The sequence below is a fragment of the Meriones unguiculatus genome, chromosome 18 (genome assembly GCF_030254825.1).
Source record: "Meriones unguiculatus strain TT.TT164.6M chromosome 18, Bangor_MerUng_6.1, whole genome shotgun sequence".
NCBI lineage: Eukaryota > Metazoa > Chordata > Mammalia > Rodentia > Muridae > Meriones > Meriones unguiculatus.
Genome location: NC_083365.1, coordinates 46,936,225 through 46,963,565, shown reverse-complemented (window position 1 = coordinate 46,963,565; position 27,341 = coordinate 46,936,225). Strand labels below are relative to the sequence as shown.

The following is a 27,341-nucleotide window of genomic DNA, read 5'->3' as shown; positions in this document are numbered from 1 at the left end:
TTCAGACTTTTCAGATGCCTCTGTAGATCACATGGATGGAGAGGGCATCCTTTCCATGGTATTGCAAACATAAATGCTTGTTTCTCTTATGGTTGCCTACCCCTGGCACTATATTGCATTTCATAAAGGCAGGCCCATTTACCACTGTGAGTGCAGTGACTGGCTGCTAGTATTTAAACACCGAAATTAAAGGAAAGGTAGTAGGGATGAAGGGACTCAGACACTCCTTTCCCCGTTTTCCAGCTTCTGGGGAGTTATCAGTGATTATACCATTATGCTACGAAAGGTAAACACACAACACTTGGCACAGGACTCGGCAAATCCCAGTGATCGGAGCTTCCAGGAATGCCCCCATCTTACCGAAGGGTTCTCATCTTTGTGGTATTCGTCTGTCTGATGGCCCTCAGAGCTCTGGAAATTGAAGTGGTAAAAATCAGAGATGCCAGTCCCACGACTGGACAGAACGTGGCTGACAAAGGCAGTTTCAAAACCACCCAGCCAAGGACTAGGTTCGTCCGGCCTAACTGACAGGGTCTGCTGTCCAGCTTTGTTGCCACGTCCAGAGTCCAAGTGAGGGAGAAATTCCTTGAACTTCAGTTTCTTTATAGCCTCAGACCATATGAGGTTGACTGTCTGGGAGAGTAGGTAGCCTATCCTCTTTTCCTGCTTCCAGGAGGCCTGTGGGCATTGCTGATCTTCTGGTGAGAGGCATTGCGCCTGCTGCAAGAGATGGTCCGCAAGGGCCCGCTGCAACTTCAGCATCTTGTCCTGCATCATCAGGAAGGCTTTGTTCTTTTTGCCGGATTTCTTCAGCTGACCTTGGAGTTTGGGGAGGGTGTCTTCCCAGAAACTTGAACTCTGGGTATTTGCATGGGCTTCAGGAGCCTGGCTGGAGCCTACAGGGAAGAAAGATTGAGTACAAACAAAAGATAGCCTTCCCTGAGGGTCCTGGCATGACTGGGGACAGAACGGATTCTCAGGCTCATTATTGGCTCCTCCAACCTCTGTGTTGTGGGCTTAGGCTCTAAACGGCTCAGAACTCTCAAGAGCGTGTGTAAGCATCCTTACATATCCATCCCAGCTGCTGGTACGTCCTATGCTGATGCCATTAGAATATGTCCTGAGCAAGCTCAGCAAGGCTCTCTAGGAGAAAAGGAGAAAGCTGGCCTTTTCTAGGTTCTTCTAGAGCTGAAAACAGAACCTGCTTCTTCAGGTTCTACATGAGAAGGGAAGGGGTTTTGCCGTTCAATCCCAGTGCAAAGTAAACAAATCATCCTACTGTAACCGAGGACTGGGAAGATGGCTCAGTTGGTAAGGTTGCTGCATGAATATGAGGATCAAAATACCAGAATCCACGTGGAAAATCTAGGTGTGGCAGCATGTGCCTGACATTGCAGCTCTGGGGAGGCAGAGACAAGAGGATCCCACATCTTGTTGGCCAGCAAGATTAGCTACATCTAGATTCCAACCTTCACATGCACGCTCATGAACAGGTCTGCAGACATACAAATAGATACACCTTTTTTTAATTTAATTTTTTTATTATTAGTTACATTTTATTAACTCTGTATCCCAGCTGTGTCCCGCTCCCTTATTCCCTCCCAATCCCACCCTCCTCCCTCCCTGCCATTTCCAAGTCCACTGATTGGGGAGGACCTCCTCCCCTTTCATCTGACCCTGTATATCAGGTATCTTCAGGGCTGGCTGCAGAATCCTCCTCTGTGGCCTAGCAGGACTGCTCCTCCCTTGGGATGTGGGGAGGTCAAAGAGCCTGCCATTGAGTTTCTGTCAGAAATAGTCCCTGTTCCCCTTACTATGGGAAACCAATTGGTTACTGAGCTACCACAGGCTTCATTGGAGCAAAGGTTCTAGGTTATATCCATACATGGTCTTTCGTGGAGTGTCAGTCTCAGAAAAGACCCCTGTGCCAAGATATATTTGGTCCTGTGGAGCTCCTATCCTTTCCACGTCATACTAACTCCCCTTCTTTCATATGATTCCCTGAACTCTGCCTAAGGTTTATTTATGAGTTTTAGTATCTGTTTTGAAACAAGATACACCTTTTAAAGTGAAAAGGTACTTTACTGATTTTGTTTAGTTATGGATTCATTGTGACCACTTTTGCAAGTGGCAGGGCTAAATAGTTGTGACAGAGGCTATCTGGTTCTCAGAGCTTCAACTAGTTATTTAAATGATTTTTTAAAATTATTTATACAGCATTCTATCTGCATGCGTACCTGCCCACCAGATCTCATTATAGAGAGTTGTGAGGCACCATGTGGTTTCTGGGAATTGAACTCAGATCTTTGGAAGCACAGCCAGTGCTCTTTTTAACCTCTGGGCCATCTCTCCAGCCCCCTTAAATGATCTTTTAAAATATTTATTTATAGCTGGGTGTGGTGGTGCATGCCTGTAATCCCAGCACTTCGGGAAGGCAGAGGCAGGTGGGTCTCTGTGAGTTCAAGGCCAGCCTGGTCTACAAAGTGAGTCCAGGACAGCCATAGCTACACAAAGAAACTTTGTCTTGAAAACACACACTGTCCAACACAAACACATATGTGTGTGAGAGATAGATAAAGAGAGAGAAAGCAAAACAGAGAGAGAGAGAGAGAGAGAGAGAGAGAGAGAATGATGTTTAATCATATTATGTTGCATGCCACGTGCATGCAGCATCCATGAAGGCCAAAAGAAGGTTCTGGATAGCCTGGAATTGGAACCACAGGTCGTTGTGAGCAGACATGCAGGTGCTAAGAACCAAAACTTGGCCCTCTGAAAGAGCAGCAAGTGCTCTTAATTGCTGAGCCATCACACCAGCTCCCAAAGCTCCAACTACTTATTATCCGATCCTTCCTAGAAAAGGGTTGCCAACCTCTGTTCTAGAATATAAAACTTTCCTTTTGCTTGTTTCCCCACCCTCCACCACGATACCCAGTCCATCCATCCTGAGCTCGTCCATCCATCCTGAGCTCATGTGGCTTTCTATTAGTGCTATGACAGCTACTGTAGGCTTTCATTTCTAGTCTCCCTAGGCAACGCTGCAGCTCCTGAAGCTCTCTTCCATTCAAGTCACCTGTTATGTGTCATGGAGACCTCAGCTAATTAAAGCCAAGCTCCTGGTCTTTTGGCTCAATGGGTCATGCGGTGAGAACCAAAAGAGTCTTTATTTCTAAGGAGTGTAGTCAGAGAACACGCAGCTAATGCTTCTGAAAACAAAGTGCTAAAACACTCTGCAACACTCAGGGGCTCACTGGACAGCCAGTCTAGCCAAAACAAAGCTTCAGGCCCTGTAAGAGATCCTAGCTAAAACAAGGAGGAAGGTGACAGAGAAAGACACTCAACATTGACCTCTCCCTTCTGCACACACACAGAGACACACACAGCATGCTCACACAAATGTGTTCTCCTAGAAAACGTATTTTTAAGAAGGTAGTGAATATGGCTTAAGGTTACTAGGGAACTTAGAATTGGGATCTCTGCCAAGATGTCTTATATAGGAAACATCTTTCATAAATAATTCTGTAGCACAAAGAAATGGTGTCCCTAAAGCCTAACCCCAAACTGTTAGTATTGGGGTTCATCAGTCCTCTGCTCCGAACCCCTCAGCTATATCTTGGCTTCAGTGTCCCTAGCCTGCCTTCACCTACCTTCCAATATATACTGATCTTCCATGTCCACTAAAACAGGCTCAGACAGGCTGCTGCTGGCAGGACCAGCCCTGCTCTGTGAGTTTCAGGGCACCAGGAAGCAGGAAAGGACGGGGAGAGGAAGCCAGGCAGGAATTGGCTCAGTGCTACTGCAGGGCTCTCCTAGGTTTCACCTGGTCTGTCCCTTGAGTCGGTTCCCTAAGTCTCACTTTACAGATGAGAGGCTCAAAGGAATGAATTGAGCCTACCAGATCCCACGAGTAGGATGCTTTTGTCAGGGAAGGTTCCAAGCACGCCAGCCTGTAGTTCATGTGCCTTATGTGTCCGAGCACATGTGTGTAACCCAACACAGAGTCAGAACTTGAAATACTAGAGATTGCTGTGGCTTTTTTTTTTCTGTAACCTCCTTGCCCAGTTCTCAAGCCCCAACTTTAAGGATAATGTTGCTACAATGTTATGTCTATGCCAGCTGACCATAACCTTCCTGACCATAACCCTCCCGCACTGCCTTAAAGCGCCAGGGAACCATGGCCCAAATTTCCTACTCCTTCCACATCCCACAGTTTTTGTCTTTTACCAACTTACCCTCTTTTCTTCTTTCACTCATATCTGTGCAGTCTAAAGTCTTCATGCCTGCTGGAAGTGTCTGCCTCAGGGACCGGAAGCTTGCTCCACTGCCCACCTCCTTTCTCTTTTAAGGTGGCTCTCAATGGTAATGCCAGCCTTCTTTTCCTTTCTAGAGTGCTCTGCCAGGAGCTCCCTATTACCAAAACGGCCTTGGCATCATTCCAAAGAACTGGCTCGGTGGAGGGTCAGGCTGAAGCAAATATGAAGAGTATTGGCATCACCTGCAGAGTTTGCAAGCTGTGAGGGCTTCTGCGCTTCGAAGGAGGCTAGAGCCTCAGCCGAGTGCACAGGTGAGAATCCAGGTGAATCAGGCACTCAGAGTGTTGAGGGTTGCCAGAGCAAGAGGGGCCTGTTCAAAGCACAAAGGAGCCTATGGTTCCTCCACGTTTCTGAGGCCAAAAGTGACAGCAGGCTGGTGTGGGGTTAAGCAGGACAGGAGGGACCACTGCACAAGGAAGCCTGAGAGGAAGCTCCAGGAATCTCAGGCACCATCCCCTAAGGCCCAGCCAGGACTGAGGGCCTCCTGCCCTGTGGCTTCGGCAAGCCTCCCCTTTCTCCTTGCTAAAAGCAGAGGTCAGGAACTCTGCCTCCCAGGTGGTGTGGAGATACATGCGTGCTGACACAACAGGGCAGAGGGGTTACATGAATGCCTCTCAGCTGTATCTGAGCTTGCCTTGACAGACCAAGAGCAGCGGTGGACCCAAGGGAGGCTAACCTCCCAGAATACCCGGGTCCCTGTTCTCATCAAAAGAAAAACCAGCCAGGCATGGTGGCACATTTAATCCCAGCACCTGAGAAGCAGAGACATGTGGGTCTCCTTGAGTTCAAGTGCAGCCTGTTTTACATAGTGAGACCCTGTCTCAAAGAAAGAAAAATGTCTGGGGTACAGCCAGGGTACCCATGCAGTAGGTCTAGAGGGGGGCCAGGACTCTGGACTGTCCACGCTCTTGCCACACGACAGCTTTTCCTCCTCGGTATGTCTTTCATTTTTAAAGTAGCATTAAATATTTTTTAATGGTCAATGCGCCCCACTCATTTCTCTGAGTTGTTTCTTTGCAGCTCCCGTGTCTAAACCCCTAAGGAGAGATGCCTTCGGCTGTCTTGTGTATTGCTGTCTGTCTGAGGAAGACTGGCTCACTGAAGCTCAGTCATCGCTGGGGTTTGGATTTGAAATTCCCCCCCTAAGCCTAAATGGTTGGTTCCTAAAGCTGTGCTGTTGATCTTGTGGGTGTGTGCGTGCGTGTGTGTGTGTGATGTGTGAGTGTGAGTGCATGAGTGTATGCAAGTGCCCTGGGACCTTTGTCTCTGTTTTTTTTCTCTGTACCAGCTGCTCCCCACGGAGACATGCTGCTTGGTCACTAGCCCAGTATTAACACGGCCAAGAACTGGTGGCCTGAAACCTTCCAAACCATGCATGGAAAGAAACGTTTTGCCTTCCCAAAGTCATTTGTCTCAAGGTTCGTGATAGTAATGGCAGCCAATACTGTGCGAGGAAACGGATGAGAGAGTGGGCCGTGAGCGGATGCCCTAAGGCAAATCTGAGGTGTGGACTGTTGGCTTCTCTGCCCCGTGGTCCAAAGACAGGAGGGATCTTGGGTATGTTTGTTTAACATTCGTCTATATTGTATTGTATTATATTTTGATTAACAAGTGAAGATGAGAACTTGAGAGTTAAACAGTCTGTGCTCTTGGCGAATGTTGGCAGCAGAAGGAAGAGTTTCCTAGAGAAAAAAAAAATTCTTTGTTTATAACCTGCCACAAACTGCTGGCTGGGAGTCTCCTCTTTGGGGCGGGGAAGGGGAGGAGGGGGCATCACCTCTGCTCACTCAGACATAACCTGGCTTTGCCAACAGGAGGCGCTAAATCCTTATTTTCTTGCTGCATGCTGACCCTAAGGCAGTCACAGTGCAGACCAAGGAAGGCTGCTGAAATGTGGAAAAAGGAAAGGCCAGGTGTGGTCCACAGCCGTCACGATTTAGCCCCCGGATGTGGTAGGTGGCTGCGGAAGGGCTGGAGTTTAGAGGTGCTGAGGCCTACTGCCAGGTGGGAGACTACTCCCTGCACCACCACCACCCCGGGTGGCCCAGAGGCTGCATTTTTGAAGATGGGAGCTGGGACAGAGTGGGTACCTTGGCCAGTGTCTCATACATGGAAAACGTCCCTGAAAGGACCTGGCTTCCCGGAGCTGTGGCTACAACCTGGAATCTGTAGCGGGGCTCTGTTTTCCGTCACAGGGCTAAGAGCCTCCCATGACAGACTTCCCAGCAGTTTGAGAGGAAAGGGTCGGATTCACCGGTGGCCACACTGAGCCCAGCAGGGTTCTTCAACCTAATCCAATTCACACTACTTGCATTAGGTTTAGTGCAGGTCAGGCTTCAGCCAGGCCCAAAGTGGCCTCTTCCTGGACCACAGAGACGGTCTCTGACGAAAGCCCCTGTAGTGTGGCCTTATCTTTGGCCACACTTATCTGTTTGAGATGATCTGGAGTATAAGGCTGAAGAGGAGGCAGGCCACAATGGCCTTGGCCTCCTCTTGGGTGCCACCTCCTCAAACCATTCAGCCTGCAGAGCCTGTCCTTCAGAATGGCCCCTTCTCTCTAGAAAGTACTTCCTGCCTGCGGCCCCCTGTTATGGCCCAGGCTTCAGCTACCCCACCCCACCCCCCATGGTCCTGAGCACTCAGACCCCACCCAATCAGTTCTAGCAAAGGACTGATAATTTAGTTTGTATGTTCCTTCCCTTAGCCAATGGAGACAGAGAATACAGCAGGTGCCAAGTCATTGTTCTTGTTTACTTGTCTAGTATTTGCATGGGAAGTCAGACCCCAAAATCTGCTGTCTCTTTCCAGGGAATTTTGAACCCAATTTGCAAACAATGACATCTGGTTCTGTTGGACAGCAGCAGGAACAAATTAGCCTTGTTCAGTCATTGACATATACTCATTAGGCAATCGCCCAGCAGCCTGTGGGCCACATGCATCCCAGGACTGAGAGAAAGCAGGAGATGATGCTATTAAATAGCGAGCCAGACAAAGACCTGCAGGAATCCAAGGAGCAGCCTGTGTGTATCTCTGTGAAGTAGTCTTCCAGGCAGAGCATCAGCAAATGCAAAGGCCCTGGGGTAGGAATGATCCCAGGACTGCTGTCTATGGAAAATGGATTGATTCCCTAGGTAGCAAACCAAGCTTTGGCTTTTATTCTAAATGTGTGGGTGGGGGGAGCCTATTTTTCCTGGCTCTGTCTGTCATGGGTAACCTACTCCATTATGGGGCTGGGGGCAGGCAGCAGCCTAGGGCCATGTGGGGTACACCTAGGCTTGGAATCACTTGGAGAATGTCTTCACTGTGAGGTTCTACCTGGAATTCTGTGAGCCCCAGTACAGCATTCTCTGCCCTGCTGTAGTTACTCCAGAAGCTACAGTAACCAATGTCATGCCTCACCCAGGCTTAATGCCTCAACCCCTGGGGTGAGCCCTTTGCTAGAGGAATTGTATATGAGCCTCAGAGCCCTTTCACCCACCCTAACCTTTATCTTCACGTACATGAGGTAATGGAGAAGCCATGCTCTCCCCAGACATCCCAGAAAGCTGAGAATCATATCTGAAAGCAAACTCAGTGGCTCTTCCACCCACACTGATGCTCCCTGCCCCTCCTCCCTCCTCTGCTCCCTGCCCCACCACCTCCTATCTTTTCTCTGGGGGCTCTTTCCTCCATCTCATTAGGCTGCTGAGAGTGGCTGTGATGGCAAGACGCCCTCCCTCCCAGCTCTTAGCATGACCGGCATCCAGTTCCTCTCTTCAAATATGAATAAGGCCGCTTGCCAGAGCTCAGCTCTGCTGGGCTGCAATCCGCTGTCCCTGGGCTCTTTCCATTTGCTTCCTCCAGGGTCTTCCTACCCTAGCTAGCAAATTTCCATTCCCCAGCGGGGCTTGGCATGCTGCTCTGATACAGAGGTATTGTATTTCCCACAGATGCCATCTACTGGACACCCACACGCCAGGGAGGTCCAGTGACCCCCAGCCCTTGGAAATATGCTAGAGTAAGAAGCCAGGAGCTAGGCAGTAGGACACTCTGTGCTCCGTTCCCTGGGAGGGGAAGTCAGGAGCCCTGGAGGACTCCTAGTCAGGGCTACTGGTCTTTCTGTGGTAATATGGAGTGCTGAGGGCTGATGGGGAATTGTCAAGACTTATGTTCAATTCTCAGCTAAGATTCTGATACTGTGTGTCCCTGGGTAAGTAGCTAGGCATCTCTGGACAGTATTTTCTCAACTACCAAGGCAGGTCAGGAGGAGGGGCTGAGAGAGTGTAAAATGGTGAAGAGGAGTTGACTTTCATCCTTCCATAGTCTGCCCTGTCACCTGCCCACCCATCCCCCACCTGATGGCTTATGCTTCCATTGTGTCTGCCTTTCCCCTTTGAGCCCCACTTAACTGTGGGCTTGCTTGTCTCCTGAGACTGAAGCTGTTGCAAGGAACATTCCAGAGGGAGTCCTGCTGACTGTTCTTACTGTCACACCCCGCCCCCACCTCCCCTCTCCCCCGAGGGACCTCTTTCTGTTAAGGACTGTGACTTTCCATGGGACTTTCTCTACCCCCATGCGCCTTCCCAGTACTTTCCTGTCAGAGTCTCCTCTTTGTCCCCAGAGACGCCTCCTCGGCTTCTGTTGACCCTGATTTGCCCAGATGCAGACTCTGAAACTATCTCTACATCTCCCTTCTTTCTGGTTCCCTGCGTGCCTTGCTCCCTGCTCTAACTTTTCAGACCCCGGGGAAGGGAAGGGGGCACTCCCTTAGCCCCTAGAGCTCTGCTCATGAAGCACTTTCCTTCTGCCTTTTCTTTCGCCAGACACCCTGTCTTACACTGTTACCAATATGTAACAGCTTTATCCCCTTAGCCTACCCCGGTGGCCCACAGTGAAAATGATGGATTTGTGCCCTTGCACACGCCATGGCTCTGGACTTGGCCAAGGGAGCTGTTGTGGACAAAACCACATCGGTACACACCTTTACAAGCCAATGCTGCACAGTATCGGCCCTCGCTGGATGGAAGAAGGCTCAGCCTTGAAGTCTACAGGGTATGACAACCCACACGACTCTCTACTGAGCGGGTAGAGGCATCCTGCAGATGCCAGCCCTGGAGGAGCCCCTGTTGGACACATCACGGGTAATCCTGGCAATACCCGAGGAAGTAGAAGCACCAGGCAGCTGTGCCTATCAACCCACAGGACTGTGAGAATGAACAACAAGGTGTTGCCTCAAGTTCCACTACTTTGCCTCACAGCGGCAGAAGTGAAACAAGCTCCTCAGCCCAGACACAAGTATCATTTTTATCACCCCATTTTCAGATACCAAGACTGAGGTTCAAAGAGCTGGAGTACATTTCCCAAGGTTGGGCTCAAAGGGTAATGGATTGACAGCCCAGTTACTGTCCCAGGGCTCATCATTGCTGCCCTACCTCCACCCCCACCCTACCCCCAACCCACCCCCACTCCGCTCCATTGCCTTCCTCCTCCACAGGTGTTTCCTACAATAAAGATACTGCATACCCCATAGTGGGACGGCTGGGCTGTCCTTGGGCTTCCCTTCAGATGTTTTTCCTCTCAGGAAGAATGGACATCTTCAGACATTACTACTGTCCAGACCTCATCCAAAGGCAGATAAAAAGGAAAGCTCCCAGATCAAGAAAAACAAGTCCTGGACCCCCAGACATGTGGGGGCAGGGACTGCACAGGCCACCAACTCTCAAGAAATGATGCCACGCATCCAAGAGCCCTGAGGAAGCAAGGGCAGGTGCCCAGGCCATGCACACACAGAATCCTCTCATTCACTGGAAGCCAAGGATTACAATCCCATGTTAAGGACACAGTTTTATGAGCAGAAACAGCTGGTCCTGTGTCATGGCTACTATGTGGCAGAGCTGAGGCTTTACCTCAGAGGAAAATGGGCCAGTGGGATGTTCTCCGAACCCTGGGTGTAGACTCCTGCCCTCCGTGGTGTTACACAGCACTGTCCCCTGAGCAAAACAGCCGCCATCTTCAAAAATAAACAAAAACAGAGGTGTCTGCTTGCAAGAGCCCATCACACTGGGCTAACAGTCCCTTGTAGGAGGAGGTCGAGGTGAGGGTCATGGAAGTATACTCACCTGAATATCAAGCCACTCTGCCCAACCACGTTTTTTGCAATTCTACCCTAAACACACGTGGCCTTGGGCTAGAACAGAGGCTGGGGCAGGCTAACAGGAGGGTTATCCATCTGCACAGCCACGGGGATGATGTCATCCCTGCGGGGTGTAGGCCTTCCAGGATGGCTGCTTTCACCCTCACTCCTGCCCATAGCTCCTTGCCCTTGCCAATGCTCTTTCCTTCCTTCCTTCCTTCCTTGAAATAATTTGGGCTCAGACTGCATCCTTTGAGAACAAAGGCAATAGTTTTGTTTTGATTTTGTTTTGATGACCTACTTATTTTTATTTCACGTGCATTGGTGTCTTGCCTGCATGTATGTCTGCACGAGGGTGTCGGATTTCCTGGAACTGGAATTACAGACAGTTGGGAGCTGCCATGTGGTGCTAGGAATTGAACCCTGGTCCTCTGGAAGAACAGCTAGTCCTCTTAACCACAAGCCATCTCTCCAAACTCCCTGCCCGTGCGCTTTAAGTAAGCCCAATAAACTCATTGGTTACCCAGGGCAAACTTTGGTAGAATCAAGCTCTGGTTTGTCACTGGGACCTTATGAGGAGGACACAGACATGGCTTACTTTCCCACCTCCACACACAGAGGGAAAAATTCTTGCAAATGGTCGTTCCTGGGAGACCTTGGGTGTGTTGCCTAGGTGGTTCTCCTGGTCTCACTTTGCCACATGTAACACTGGGACCCTTACTATGCCATCCTCGTAGGGGCCTTGTGAGCATGAGTAAGGAGTCTTGCGAAGGGCTGTTGAAGCCATGTTAGTTCTCTTTCTGCTCTCCAGCCCACCCCGTGGGAGCCTGTGGGACCCTCACCTCTGCCTCCCCAGCACACACTGGGGAGCGCACACTGCTACAGTTGGATGTTTATGCATGTGCTAAGGATGTGAACTCAGGCTCTCATATTTGTGCACACAGCCTGCACTCTAGGGACTAGGCCATGTACCCACATTAGCTCTTACCTCCATCCCCACACAGAGCTGTTTCCATCCCACTACAGATATACCCAGACCGCAGGAGACCACCAACTACTTGAGACATGATGAACAGATCCAGTTCACAACTCCCTATTGCCTTCACTCCAACAAAACAACATGTCAACAACTAAAAACCCCCATAAATCAGCGAGGAACAAAAGTTGAAGGCTCTAATCCAGGACCCAAAGGGGGAAAAAAAATCCCCCAGATTCCTTCCCCATGAGGGGAGGTTTTCCACAGGGACCAGCCTTGGCTGGGACTCATGTGCCTGCTCCTTGAGAAAGCTCCTGGGATAAAAATAGACAGGCAGCAGGCGGTCCTTCTGGATCTTGAAGAAGTAAGGGGAGGGGACCTTGGCTCTCCATAGCTCTGTCTCTGAGAAACAGGAATGAGAGCAGAGCTCCATATCCAGGATCTGAGGGCCAAGCCAGGAGAGTCTGAGGAAGAGAAGAAAGAAACTTACTAAGGATGTAACTGAGGCAGTAGAGTGCTTGCCTGGCAAGATGTGCTGGGTTCAATTCCCAGCAGCCACTAGACCCGGTGTGCTTGTGCACACACTCAGGTGGTGAAAGCAGAAGGACCAAAAGTTCACGGTTATCTTTGGCTACATAGCCAAATTTGAGACCAGCCTAGGTTATATGAGATCCTGTTTCAAAAATAAATAAATAAATAAACATTCAGAGCTTGGTGAGGCTGGGTGTGGTAGCACGTTCCTTTAATCCCAGCACTCGGGAGGTTTGAGTCCAGCCTGGTCTACATAGTGCGTTCTAGGCCAGACAGGGCAACATTAGAATCTTTCTCAAAAAAAAAAAAAAAAAGTTCAGGTCTAGACTCTTTGTATCCAATGAATCAGAGATTCTGAGAAATTCTGTTGGTATTCTTGTTGTGACTAGGAAAGGAAGAGCCTTAAAAACAAGAGATGGAGATCTCTATCTCTCTCTCTCTCTCTCTCTCTCTCTCTCTCTCTGGAAAACAGTTTGACTGCTAAGATGAACTGTAGCCAAAGCAGTCATTTTCTGGGAAAACCCCCCCCCCCTTTATAGGGACTGTCCTGCCTCCCAGGGTATCCAGTTTAGACTACACCTCTTTCCTAGGTGATGGCTTGGTGAGCTTCAAGATCAAATTGCTCATCTGGAGGGCCACCTCAGCAAGCCCTTGGACTGGTGCACAAGCAGAATCAGGTTTTCTAAGGAACTTGGGGTTGTGGGCTCTGGAATGAAAAGGAACTTTCAAGACTTTCCTGTCCCCTCCCAAAGCCTATGTGAAGCATACGACCAAAGCATGTGAAGCATCTAGGACCAAAGAGGGACAGCAGTGAGTTCAGGTCTCTGATGACCACATGTGTATCATGGCACAGGCATGTGCGCACACACACACACACGCACACTCACGTTCACACACACTAAATATTCTTTGAGATAGGGTCTTACTATATAGTCATGGTAGGCTTGGAATTTGGTATGTAGGCCAGGTTAGCCTTGAATTCACAGTAATCTGCCTGCTCCTGACTCCTGAGTGCTGGCGTTAAAGGCAAATGTCACCAGAAAATAAAAATTTTAAAACTAGATAGAAAGTGCCCGAAAGACCCCCTAGAACGTCTGCTGGGATCCTCCCTAGTGTGCACACAGGAACACACACAGAGGAGCATGCAGGGACATACCACATACACAGAAGAACACAGACGACGAGGACATCATGGTTGTCGGAGACGCAAAGGCCCTGAGCTTAGCATGTTAAAAGACTAGCAAGAAGCAGTTTTAAAGGACAGTAGTCACAAATAAGGAGAGAAATAGATAATTCAGCTGTGATGGCTGTAGATTTTTTTTTACTAATGGGTCTGGTAGGCAGACCAGCAGCCCTGGGACAGGACACTTGAGCAAATCAGAAGCCAGCTAGATCCAGCAGGCATGGATGGAACTCTTCACTCAACGGCAGCAGAATACCACATGTGGTGGGCAGAGGACAACTCTCTTGGTGTGAGGCTTGGTCCTCTCCTTCCGTCATGGGGATTCAAGGGGTCAAACTCAGGTCATAAGGTTTGGTGGCAAGCAACTTTACCTACTGAGCTTTATCTCACTTGCCACCCCCTCCCCCTTTATGGCACAGAATAGCACATCTCTTAAAAAAAAGTTTTTCTTTATGTGCAAGTGTGTGTGTCTGCAGGGTCCAAAAGAGGACACTGGATTCTCTAGAGCCAGAGCTACTGGTAGTCGTACCCAGAGTGGGTACATGGACCGAACCCAGGCTCTTCGAAAGAACAAAATGATCTTAACCACTGAGCCATCTCTCCAGCTCCATAATATAAATTTTTCTCAAACATATATGGATGAAGTACAGGTCTCAGCTGGTTTAAAAAGAAGTGAAATTGCATAAAGACTTGCTCTCTGTCCACAGTGAAGTAAGACAGGAAATGTGTCTCTCCTCCAACAGAATCAACTTGACATAGGTAAGGACACTGTCTACATGATGACGTACCAGTACGAAGGGGTTCCTTGAAGGGACTGACACCGGCTGACATGGTTCACAGGCTGAGGAGCCCATGGTTTGCAGCCTGAAAGCGGAGAGACGAGAGAGCCAGAGGCTATGTCCACACTGCGGTGAAGAGACCCACCCAAGAGCAGGAGAAAACAGATATCCCAGTTCAAAAAGCTGACAGGCCAAGGGGTGGATTCCTCCTCCATCTTCCTGGAGCAAGGGTAATACACAACCGCCTTCTTTACTGAGTCCATTGACTCAAATGTTGATGCCATCTAGAGACACCCCTGAAAACACACAGAAATCGTATGTAGTCTGGGCACCCGTCAGCCTTTGAGAGTTCGGGTTTGGAAACATTTCCAGCCTTTCTCAGCCACTTCCACAGACTCTTTCTAGGCACGTTTGGTCTGGCCACGTGGTTACCATTTGCTGTGGAGTCCCCCTACGGTATCAAGGCATGGGCAAGAATGGGGACCGTGGCTGTGTTGTAAAATGGTTCAGCCACTTTGGAAACTAGTTTGGTAGATCTTCAAAAAGCTACGTGCAGATTTATATTATCACCCAGCAACTCCACTCCTAGATCTACACCCAAGAGAATGAAAAACAAATGTGCAAACCAAATCTGGCACACAAATGTCCATACTACTGCTTACAGCAGACCCAAAGTGGAAACAACCCAGTCCAGTGAACTATCAGTGAACGGTATGCTGTGCTGCACCTGTTCAGTGGAGTCCTACTCAAGACTAAAAAGGGAACGAGGTACTGAGAGAACCACACAGAAACACTGACATCATTATCCTACATGAGAAGCACCAGCTACAGAAGACCCCATTTCATATGCATTCAGTTATGGGCTATGCAGCCTGATCTAGCCCATATGGGCTATGCAGCCTGATCTAGCCCAGAATCCTGACCCAACTGCTCCAGCCACTCAAGTGCTGGGATTGCAGGCACAGACTACCAGCTGAACTGTAGCTTTTTTTCTTTTTCTTTTTCTTTTTCTTTTTCTTTTTCTTTTCTTCTTCTTTTTTTTTTTTAAGAAGAGAAACAGCAAGCTGCTTTAGTACCTTGTGAAGCCTGTAGCAAGCATGGCAAGAACGGAAGAAACTGCCGTGAGTTCTATTATTACAGGATGAGTTTTATGTTTTATGTTTATTTTAAGTTTTAATGAGAGGTTTTTTTTTTCTTGATCGTGAGCCTAGAAACTCTTCTGTTATTTTTCTTAAGGGTGCTGGGCCCAGGCCCAAGGCAAAGGACCCTCAGCTTCCTGAGAGAAGAGGGAGTCAGACGCTGGCTGAATTCAAGTTCTGCATGTCAGCTGCAGTCAGGAGACTCAAGCTAAGATGTCACTCCCCAGCCCCACAGTGAGTAGAGGCTTCTTCTGGTCAGCTCAATATTGGTACAGCAGGTATAGGCATGCAGTGTTTAAGACTGGCCAGATTCCCCAGCCCAGATCCATCCCAACGTGGCTGAGCTGCCTGCCTGGGGTCATACTGGTCTCTGAGAAGCCAAACCTCTCCTGAGCACCTGCATCTTTGACCTTTTGGATGGAGAATCAAGGAACCAAGGGCCCAGCCTCCATAACACTCCTTCCCCAGTGGGGACACAGGGGGTGGGGGAGTACAGGAGCTCAGACACACCAAATACACGGAGTGGTCCAAGATCCCTGCAGGGTGAGGAAGAGAACTCTGGTCTCCTGGGGCCCTTGTTCCAGTGTTTCAAAAACATTTTCCTAAAACAGCTCCCCCAGGAGACCCTGCAGATGTACCAGAACCATCTCACCACACAGTTTATGGGAAAATCATCACAGTTGGTGGCTAATCCCAAACTCATCCACCAGATGTACTGTCATAGAACCCAGACTCTTCCAGGAACTCCTCCATCCATTTCTCCCTTCCACCGCCTGAGGTCAGCCATCACAAGTGTCATTCACCCAGCCGGGAGTATGCTTTCATCTCTTTCCCCACACATCGGGACAGGAACTTTTATGATTCAAGGGGGAAACTGAGGCGTGCAGTGTCATATCAGTTGCTACCACTGGTCCCCTGGAGTTGTACAGTGTACATCCTGCATGTTGTATGCGTGAGCTCTGACTCCTCATTAGGACTCACGTGAGCTCATATAAATCCCACCCAGATGGCATGGTCTTGTTCAAGTTCTACCCTAGCCCTTTGGACCCCCAGAGTTGAGTGGCTCCTGGTAGCACTGACGGTGACATCTATGGAGTTGTCTGTGTACATCTGGATGTCCTAGACAAGCTCCAGCAAGGCGGGGGCTGGCCTGGAAATTACTTTTTTTCTCCTGCTATACCTGTCAAGATGCCAGGGGAACTATAAATATTTGTTCATTGGCTGACCTCCAGGTGGTAAGAGATGAGGCAGAAACCCCAGAAATAAATCGAACTTCCAGAACCAGAAAGGTCTTGAAAAGAGCGTGCACACTTTTTTTTTAAGTGGGTAAACTGAGGCACTGGGAGGGACCTGCCTTCCCCAGCATCACAGTATCTGTGGGAGCACTGACTATCATCAAGAGTTCTTAGCCTTCCTTCCTCCCACCGCCAGATGGACAGAGCACCCAGCCCATTTACTTGATTAGGAAAGTCCCCAGTCACAGGATACTAAAATTTGGGGTTGGGAAGGTCCTTCAGAACTGACCCAGCTGCCCTTGAGTTTGAGAGGACCACCTGCCCTTTGCCAGGAGCTAGTCTGAGCTGCTGGCCTCCAACCCAAATCAATCCTATCTTTCTATAAACCAACTCGTTTGCGGGATCAGGTTACACAGGTTCAATTTCTCCCCAAAAAGACTCATATGAGGTGCCTCAGAGGGCACTTGGGACCCTCTCCAGTTCTGCTGCCCCACCCCACCTGCCCCAGTTCTGCCAGCACAGAAACAGCAGTTCCCAAAGGGACCATTGGTCAGAAGCCAGCAACATCCCCAGCCTGCCTCTGGTGACTAAGCCGAACAACAGTACTGCAGCAGCCACCACCCAGAAACCTGGTTTTTTTCCACTCCAGAAAACAACTTGGTGCAATGTGCCCAGCCCCCACTCACCAGACCATCAATGGGTAGAAATTACGATGATTGTCTAGGGCTCTCGTTTCTCTGGGAGCTTCAGATCTGTCTTTATCAAGGCAGACAGCAGTGAGTGTTAGGGTAGACATAAAACAGAAGAAATGGATGGGGTAGATCATGGCCACATGAGGAACTTTCTGGCCTACTAAAGAAGGATCCATTTCTCAACCCAAGAAGACTTTTAACAGAGCAAGAGTTGGGGCTAAAAGGATGAAGAGAATAGAGAAATGCATTGGGCACAGGGCTTACTACTTGGAAGGCCTTTTCACTTATTTGTCAGAACTAACTAGAAATTGATGTCATCATCCTACCTATTTCATATATGGAAACAGCTCAGAAGTAAGAACCGCTTGCCCAAGGTCAAAGAAATAGGATTTGAATGCTGGCCGGTCCATGCAATGTCACTCCCTGGGCTTTGTCTAGCACCCCAGCTTGTTAGGGTCCTTGGACTTCAGTTGCCCACTGAAGATGAACCCAGCCTTTTCTTACAGCAAGACCTGTATGAGCACAGCTGTTCTCAGACTGGGACTTGGGCTAGAAACAGGAGGCATGGGTCCAGCTTTAAGAGGCTTTGGGTCTGGGCTCTGTCCTTCACCAAGAACTCAAGTGGCGCTAGCCTGAGGTGAGAAGCTATAGCACATCTTTCTCTCTCAGCTTGTGGCTCGAAGGAAGCCACTACCATGTCCTCAGGGCATACAGCCTGTGGCCCATATGTTGAAGGATTGGGCTCTCTGTCTGAAAGCTGCAAAACAATTCAGGCCTGCCAGTGAGTTAGAGTGGGCCTGGGAATAGACCCTACCCCAGCCCAGACATTACAAGAGCACAGTCCTGGCCGCAGCTGGAGAGAGAACTGAGAAAGCAGAGCTGGCCCCACTTCTAAGCTCTTCTAGAAGCTTGGTTTGGGGACATTTATTTCACTATGGTGGATACTGAGGATCACTCTCCCTTCCCAAATCCAAGGGCCTCAGAACAAAGATGTGCTTTTCAGTTCTGTCTTCCTGAGGAAAAGACTGTGCTTCCTCAAGCCTCAGTTTCCCCAGCAGAAAAAAAAATGGTACCCAAGAAACCTGCTCAGGTCCAACATGAGGGTCAGTGGATGAGTTCAGAGCCAGCTGTGGGGTGTCTGCAGGTGTGAACCCCATCGTTTGTTCCCCTAGAGACTGATTCACATGGCCACAAATGGCTCCCTAGCTCCGCATCCTACCGGGCAGCCCTGACTATGTCGGTTTGCTCTTTAAACTTGCTTATTTGTTTTTATTTTTATTGAAACGCTATATGGGGGGCTGGAGAGATGCCTCATCAGTTAAGAGCACTGGCTGCTATTCCAGAGGGTCTGGGTTCAAGTTTCAGAACCCACATGCAGCTCACACCTGTCTGTAACTTCAGATCCAGGGCTTCTGACATGCTCACACGGATAGACGTGCAGGCAGAACACCAATGCACGTAAGATAAAAATGAATTATAGAAAGAAACACTCCGTAGGCTGCGCTGAGCTCCCTCCTGGGTGCTGGGGTTGCCAGTGTGAGCCAGCATGCTCAGCGGGGTTTCTGTTTTATTGTTAAATTGGGTTTGTGGTGGAGATGGTTCTTGAAGCACTGACTGGTCCTGATATAAAATGGGAACATCTCAGAAATCTACGACATAGAGAACTTTCCGTACTTCACCCCACTCATGCAGACCTGCTAGACATTCGCATTCTTTTACATACACCTCCTGCACACAGATGAGCATATTCATTTATTTCTGTCTAATTGACCCTAGGTATAACAATGTCCTCACTGGTCTGCTTTAGCTGTGGATCTGGGACTCTTTCCTTACGGACACAGGGAGGTTCTATCTATTCCTCTTTCTATCAGTTAACACAGATTTATCTAGCAACTACCACGCACCAGATCTTGTAAATACGCATTGTATGCACCTACTTTCTGAGTATTTGCTGTCACAGGTGCTGCACTGCCCAGAGCTGCTCCACAGCTGCCGCCGATGGCCAGATGAGGATGTGTGTGTGGAGGAAGAGGACTCAGAGGAGCACTAAGAAGCAATATTCTCAAGTCAGAAAAAAAAAAAAAAAAAAAAAAAAACCCAAAGGGCACAATCTGCAGGAAGACACCATGTAGTTGGATCACAGTAGATCGGGCCATCACACTTTTAATCATGCTAACGCTGTGCTAGTGTAAGTAACAGTGCGAGAGCCATCTTTGTGCATTCATCTCTTCACAAAGCTGAGTGTAACCATGAAATAAATTTCTAAAAGATCATTTGCTACATCAAGGATGTATGTCTTTATGCTGTGTCTGTGCGTATGCAGGGAGGGATGGGAAGAGGGTACACAAATATCCAGGAACCTGTGCATGTGTGTGCACCTATGCAGAGGACTGAAGACACCCTCAGCTCTCATGCCTCAGGCATTGAACACTTGTCTTTTGTCTTCTAGAGGCAGGGTTTTTTGTGTAGACTTGGCTGTCCTAGACTCACTTTATAGACCAGTCTGGCTCAAACTCATGGAGATCTGCCTGCTTCTGCCTCCCTGAGTGCTGGGATTACAGACGTGTGCCACCGAGCCCAGCCCAGCCAAACACTTAATTTTTAAAACGGGTGTACCCATTGTTGTTTTGTCAATTGGCATACAAAGTAAGTTCACCTTTGTTTGAGATTATCTCTCACTGGCCTGGAATTTTCTAGGTACATTAGGTACATTGTACTAGGTACATAGTACAATGTACATAGGTACTAGGTACATTGCTGGCTGGCGAGCAAGCTCCAGAACTCTCCTGTCTACCTCTCAGCACTGGATTACAAGCATGTGCCACCACAAAGGCTTTCTTTCTTTTCTTTTCTTTCTTTTTTTTTTTTTTAATGTGACTTCCAGAGATCAAACTCAGTTTTTCACTTTATCAACTGACCAACCTCCCTAGATATGTGTTTATATTTTTGGTAGATATTGTCAAATCATCCTGGAAACATTTGATCAAACATATGCCCCTATAAAGAGTAGGTCAGGCATGATGGTACATCTACCACAGCTACTCTGGAGGCTGAGGCAGGAGACTCACAAGTTGAAATCTGGAAAACATATCAAGTCACTGTCTCAGAACAGTAAGTCAAAGGAAGTGGACAGAACACTTGCCTAGCATGTGTGAGGCCCTGGGTTCAATCCCAACTACCACAAGAAAGATGGAGGAAGAAGAGAGGCCCCTCTACATCTAGGCATTGCCAGATCTTTAATGAAGGCTGAGTACAAAGGGTATAAACAGGAACCTTTCTGTCAAGAGCTAACAGACCACTTCTGGGACATCACCTCCTTAAAGGAGCCCACAGGATCATACCAGGTCTGCAGTAGGACCAGCAGACAAAAAGCTAGCAGGGAGGCCTTTATCTTTTCTGCTGCATCTTCTCCAAGCATCACCCATCTACTGTATTCGAAGTACTGTAGCCTCTCACAGCCCATTGAGGACCAACTACAGGCTCTGCCATTCAGATACCCAAAGCGGTAGATGCTCAAGTCTTTTAAATAAACTGACCCACGGGCAGCCTCCCATATCCTTTCAATCACCTCCAGATTGTTCATGGTACGTAATAAAATGTAAGTGCTGGCTGTGTAAACACTCATCATGCTCTGTTGTCCATGGAATGATGACAAGTAAAATTAGTCTGTGTATATTAAGTTGAGACATAATTCCCCTCCCCCCAAGGTCTTTCAGTGCTTGGCTGGCTGAATTCGCAGACATGGAACCCGTGACTGTGGAACCTCAAACAGGAGCATAGACTGTATTTGTGCAAATATTTGCTGTGCAGATGTTTGATATTGGAACCCCTGGATCCTGGGTTGGCAGTACTTGTGTTCTCATAGGTGGCCGGATAGAATCTGCACTTTCTTCCTCTTCATACTCTTACCAAGGAATCCTCTCCTCACCTCATGCCCCTCACACAGACACACAGGTGTGTTGGAGTCCCCACAACCAGAGCCCCTAATAGGCTAACATGGAGGTGTTTCTTTGTCATTCTGCTCTTTGTGAGAGAAAAACAGACTTTGTGTATACAAATATTACATCTCTCCTTTCTATCTTTAAATTCACTTCTCTGGCCACCCAGATGGCTCAGGAGGTAAAGGAAAAGCTTTGTTAAGCACAGGAAACAGAAAGATGAGGAAAACCAGACTCCATCTCTGCACTCAAGGATGCTGTGAAGTGGAGAAACAGCTATCACGTTCACCAGCTCCTTAATAAATCTCTTGTGCAGACTGTGGTAAGTGCCAGGCCAGCCAGGGGTGGATGTGGCCTATCCACTTGGGAGATGAGAGGTAAAGGCCAGGAGGGTGTGCCAGCTGAGCAGATGCCCAGGTGAGAGGCAGTGAGCCATTGGAGGTTGGTGACATGAACAGATCTGGGACAGAGTCAGGAAGTAAGGTCCCGGAGAGATGGGAAGAGGCCAGGTTTGGGGACTCTTGGATTCCATTTCCCTGTGAGGCCCTTTCCAAAGCAAGATGATGTTGGAAACGCCCCAGGTTCCAGGCTCTGGATGCAGCAAGCACCATATTTTAACTTATTTGGACTTTTCTGTCTCAGCTCTTCCACCGTGCAGTTTGCCTCACTTGAGTCAGCCTGTAGGGGTGAAGGTGACTTCCAGGGACATGTTTATAAATTCTTCTTAAAACGTAGTGTAAACTCTTCGGGGCTGGCTCTCACTTTTGCTAAACCCCATCCAGTTGTTCATACATCTTGTCCCTGTCCCACTTTTCATTTTCTTTTGTTATTTTCTAGCCCAGACAACTCCTCAGAGATCCAGGCAAGAGGCCCAGAGCTAGGAGAACACAGGTAGCTGTGTCTGGCTCTCACTGTCTCACCAAGAAAATTCCACATTACAGTAACAGCCCCCTGGGATGGGAGGTCAAAGAGTCACTGGTGAATATAGTCAAACAAAGCAAAAACAAACAAACAAACAAACAAACAAAAAAAAACAGCTCTGCAGAGAACATTCAGGAAGGGATGGTTTCTCCATGTCAAATGACCCACACAGACCTGAGAAGTATTAAGCAAACCTTGCCAGGCTAGGGCAAGTCTGAAACCTGAGTTAGCATGCTTGCTTTATTTTATCAGCCCTGTTTCTCCAGCCAACAAGAGGTGGGCTTGCACAGCCTAAGTTAGTGTGATAAATGGTTTTGAGGAGGTTTTGTCTCCCGTTCATACACCAGCCCCTTCATTTAGTTCTTGTGTCATAAAAGAGGTGCCTAGAGCTGGTTCAGATTCCATATGGTATGGTGTGTGTGTGTGTGTGTGTGTGTTAGATGTCTAAATTCAGCTCCTTCTGCTTCTGCAGCAAGCGCATTACTACCTGAGCCATCTCTGCAGCGCCCCCCCCCCCCCATCACTTAATAAGGGAGAGGAAGGAAGGAGGAGAGGGCTGGAGGCTTGTGATAAGATGGCTTCCAGGTGTTTCAGTGTTAGTAAGCTCGGCTTCTGAATGTTCCAGCTGATAGGAACATTAAAGGGTGTGTTGCTATCCCCCCCCACACACACCCCTAGAGCTAGAATAAAGTCATTGGGCTGTCATTTCAGTGTTGAAAATAAGCTTATTTTCAAAGCAGTCACCCTTCATTTCTCTGCAGCAGCCTTACAAGTTTTCTGGGTCCTCTTTGGAGACGCTGGTATGGTGGCTCTAATGGGTCAGCTCTGGCCTCCAACCCTAACTGCCAGGCCACCTGGATGGGGGCTGTGCTTCAGAACTCACTGGACTATGGTAGAACCCCTCCATGGTTGGCATCCCTAAGAGGAGCCCAAGACTTCTCTAGATCTCAAAAAGCCAGAGAACAAGGGAAGGGAGGATGTTGAATTTTATGGATGAGGAAGGCATCCACAAAGAATGAGAAAGCCCATGTGGGTTTTGAGGCACTAAAAGTCAGCCCCCTTGCTGATTCCCCTACGATGCAAGGGCCTGGGGACACAGTGACATTCAGTGATGAATGTATCCTCATGGGTAATCTGGCCTATACAGTCCAGTCTCTGCTCAGCCCCTAACTGATACTGGCTTCATCTGTGGAATGGCTGTGATTTTGGTGAATGTCTTCTCTGCCCCATTAAACATTCCATAAGCCTTTCTGCTCACATTTATTTTATTCATTTAATTTTTACTTTCTGTAGTGCTGGAGATTGAACCCATGCTGGGCAAGCGCTCTGCCACTGAATGGCTAGCCCTTGTTCATGTCTTCAGGGCTGCTTCAGAGGAACCAGTGTGGAAACTGTGGGCTGCTTCTTTTGTGCAGCCTTTCCTCTTCTCTTTCCCAGATTCTGTATCCTTGGCTTGCCTCAGACCATAGCACCAGTTCTTCTGCAGGTCCTGGGCTAGTCTCAAGGAATGGGAGCCCTCCCCTCCTGGACAGGCATGTAGGGATGAAACTGAGTCACACCAGGACCCGCATTAGAAGCCTGGGGACAGAGATGCCTCTTTCTTCCTGTTAACAAATATAGTAAGCAGATGTCTGTTTCTCAGACTGTGGGCTCTGAGGTCAATCTCTGGCTTGGCGTCCCAGCTCGGACACTTTCCTTGAGCCTCAGTTTTCACATCTGTAAATAGGAAGTGGCACCTGCTTCTGAGGTTTGTCAGGGAGACGATTTTCATTGCATTTGCACATGGCAGATGTTGGACCTACATGACCAGGTGGCTAGGACCACATAAAGCAACAGGAGACATGTACCCAGATACAGCCCTTCCTCAGATGAGGAAACTGAGGCCAGAGAGGCAGAATAATTCTCCCAGGTTGACCACACAGACATATGACAAAGCTATGCCTCAATCTCACATACGGCCTCAAGCCCACCTTCCTAATGCTGTCAAAGAAAGGAGAGTCAGAGGAACCCTGTGGAGGCTGAGGAGAGGGCCGGCTCAGATGCTAACACACCTACTGTGCAGGCAAGCATGAAGACCTGCGTTCAGTTCCTGCCACTCAAGTGTTTAAAAAAAAAAAGAAAAAAAAAAAAGAAAAAACCAAGAATGCCGCTACATGCTGGTAAACCCGGTACTGTGTGGGTAGTCTGCCAGAGCCCTGGTCACTCACTATAGATTACTATTCAAACTAACCAACCAACCAAACAACAGCAAAACCCACAAATACACAACAACAAAAACAAAACAAAAAAACTGAAATCATGAACTTTACAGGTAAACAGAACTAAAAAAGATCATGTTGAGTGAGGTAACCCAGCCAGAAAGACAAAGTGACGTCACATGCTTTCTCTCCCCGGAGGCTCCTGGCTCCAAATCTTCAGATGCGAGTGTATGGCCTGGAGTGACTGCAGAAACCAGGAAAGTAAAAGGGACCATTTCCAGAATAGGGGCTGGGATGCAATAGAGAGGGGCTATGGTATAAGTGATCTGATAAGAGAGACAGGAGAAAGGGGGGCTCTTTAGGGAGAGGAAGGGGGTGAATATAGAAGAAGATGGGAGGAGAGTAAAATAACAATAAGGATGTCTGATAAGGCCACAAGGAATCATACTATTAACTATTTACCTAAAAAGACTATAATACGTGTGTGTGCGTGTGTGTGTGCAGTTTTAATGAACTTTTCTTACCTGGTCTGACATAACTCCCTCCAAGAGCTAAAGATCACCTAACAAAACCCCAATACCAAACTTGAAGAGCCTTCTTCTGAGTTGTTGGTAGGCCTGCCCAAGAGACTATCAAGACATAAACCCCATTGCTATTGCCCTTGGTTGCCTGCAGAGGTGGAAGTCAGTCTCTATTGCTGAAGACACCATGTGCTTCAGAAACAGGGCCCAGAGACTCCTGAGCTGGAACTGACCTGAGTACCACCTCCCTGAGGGCGGGCTGGACCCTATGCGACATTTCTAGAAGCTGATGCAAACTTCCCTGCATCCAGTTCATAAGCACGCCGCCTTATGGGCAACAGGAAAGAGATGTTAATATGGAGAACACCTTCCACGCATCAGCCCAGAGCTTAGTGAGGTCTCCATTCTATAATCTATGCAGGTTAATCCCTGTTAGAAACCAGCAAGGCATGTGTGCATTCCATTTCCCATTTTCCAGAGAAGTTTAGGGCTCAGAGAAGTGGCGTGTCTAGCCCAAGGCTCCTTCAAGGGAGAGGCAGGTCTCTAGTGGGGGCCTTTCCTACTGGGTTTTTGTGCCTTTTCTTGAACTAATCCAACACCATCACTGCCCAGACACCCAGAGATGCCTTCCCACGGCACCCTGAAGTCCTAGCTTTTTGAGATGATGCTCCTTAGAGGCAGGGGCTCAAGATTCCATGCCCAGGAAGGACATCTGCGGAAGCCTCCATCTGGGCTTCTTTCTTGTCAGGGATCTGGCATATCGGGTTGGGAGGGAGGCCTGGAGGCCGTTGCCGGGGTGGGGGTGGGGCGCTGCTTTTCTCTTAAACTGATTTCAAATAAAACTCACTTCCCAGGGAGTCATCCATCTGAGGAAGAAAGATCCAGTGGAATTCCTGGGGTGGCCCTGGGCAGATCTAGCGAAAAACAGCACGTCCCAGACCTTGTCCGCCTGCCACTCCCTCCCTCAAGGGACTGCCAGGTGACGACTCTGTCCTTGTATGGGCAAATCATCCTGCAAAGCCTGGCTTCAGAGTGAGCTCTCTCTATTTTAGGTCCTAGGGCAGCATTCATCTCTGTCCTCAGTTCTGACTGGTAGAGTCACCGGCCATGGCCCTTGATGCAGCCTTGGGGTAAAGGGTAAGGGAGGTCCTTAACTTGAGTCGCCAACCTCAGAGAAGAGGGGGAAGGAGGAAGAGGAGGAAGAGACTGGAAAGAAACACCATATAATATAGTAAATAACTAGCTATGCTTTCCCTGTAGGCATCATGCTAAGAGCTTTCAAAGGACGGTCTCGTTGGGGCCTTAGGGAGGGGAACAGCATCCTCATTTCATTAGGCACCTTCTAAAAACTGCCTAACTGGCCCAAGGTCACCACAAGGTCAACAAAGGCAGCTGGCTCACTGCCACTCAACTGTTTAACTGACGCCTGAGCGCAACAGCTTCAGTTCACCCTCAAGCTAAGCCCTCTAACTCCACAGGGGATCTGGGCTTCCTAGGCCTCTTGAATGACAGGCTCAGGCCTAGGTCAGTCACTCAGCCTCCCAGGCCAGAGCTTGGCTTCTCCACGGTGCCTTAAAGGCCCAGCCGGGCCTGAGGACGCTGAGAACGGGGTCTCCCTATCGACCTGACTCTGAATGCAGTCCTGTTCTGGGATGCAGTCACCACAGCGCTCAGGGGAAGTGGAGGATGTGTGTGTGCTATCAGAAGGATAGCGAGGAGTGTATTCAACACAGCCTCTCTTCCACTCTGCAGTCGGTCACAGTCCATTCCCTCTAGATCTACGGAGTAAATAACCTGGGTTCATGATCAGCACTAGTCCTCGGTCTGTCCCCTAAGCCTTCCCCACTTTACCTGCAAAACAACAATGCTCAAGAGCCCACTCTGTCGTCCAGCTGTTGAGAACATGGCATATTATAGCCACGTGTTTAGGTCTGCCAGAAGCCTAGGGTGGAGACTTTCAGTGGTAGGAACAGTTTGTGTCCTAGGAAATCAGGACCACTTGGTGGCCCTGTGGAATGTGGTATACAAAGCATGATCCTGGCTGGCGGGGAGAGGGTGCTGACACCCTCTCAGCACAAACCCCACTGTTGCTGTCACAGCCCCCTTCGGAGCTGCAGCTCCCTTGGCTGTTCCGCCACAGGAGGCTCTCCACCCAGAGCCCCTAGCCTGGGAGCAGAGCAAAGCCTGGACTACCCTCATTGCCTCTCCTGCAGTGAAGCCCCTTTGTCCTCGGAGCCCTTTCCTCCCCGCTCTGTGATGCCGGGCTGGGTGCCAGCGGTAATTACAGAATTCCTTATTCACAGTGGGCCACACGTGCATCCATCGGTAACTAGGCAGCTGAAGGGGTTGGAAAGCGAGGCAGCCAATCAGGGGGAGGGGTGCTGAATGGGACAATCATCTTCACTAGGCGGGGGGTGGGGCGGGGGTGCTGAGGACAGGAAAGATGGGCGCTTGTGTGGGGTGAAAACATCCAAACAGCTCCCCCACTCCCTCTACAGCTGCCGAGCATGGTGGGGGATGGGGTGCACTCAGGGTGGAGAGAGAAAACACAGGGCAGGCCTACAGAGGAAAACATTGGGCAGCCAGTCCTTTGAAGATAAGACCATCCTCTCCATCAAGATGCCTTGATAAAAAAACTCCGATGGCCTCAATGTCCTTCGGGTTAGGAATCCACCCTTTCCAGGAAGCCTCCCCCTGACAGGAAGCTGCACCCCCTGAACAGGAAAGATTTCTTTAAGTCACGCTTGTCCCCATGGAGAGCCTTAGCACATTCCTAGAGCTCTCAGTAAAATGTAGGCTCTGTGCG

At 49.0% G+C, this 27,341-nt stretch overlaps 1 protein-coding gene across 1 annotated transcript in view; it reads right to left on the bottom strand.

The window, feature by feature from the left end:
• Positions 1-27,341, bottom strand: part of Accsl (1-aminocyclopropane-1-carboxylate synthase homolog (inactive) like) — a 53,155-nt gene that overhangs the window by 10,425 nt on the left and 15,389 nt on the right. The window contains exons 2-3 of the mRNA XM_021627242.2: positions 4,230-5,992; positions 361-896 (exon numbers count right to left, since the gene is read on the bottom strand). Coding sequence (XP_021482917.2) covers positions 361-896; positions 4,230-4,275 — 582 coding nt within the window. The 5' untranslated portion in view covers positions 4,276-5,992. The remainder of the gene's footprint in view (positions 1-360; positions 897-4,229; positions 5,993-27,341) is intronic.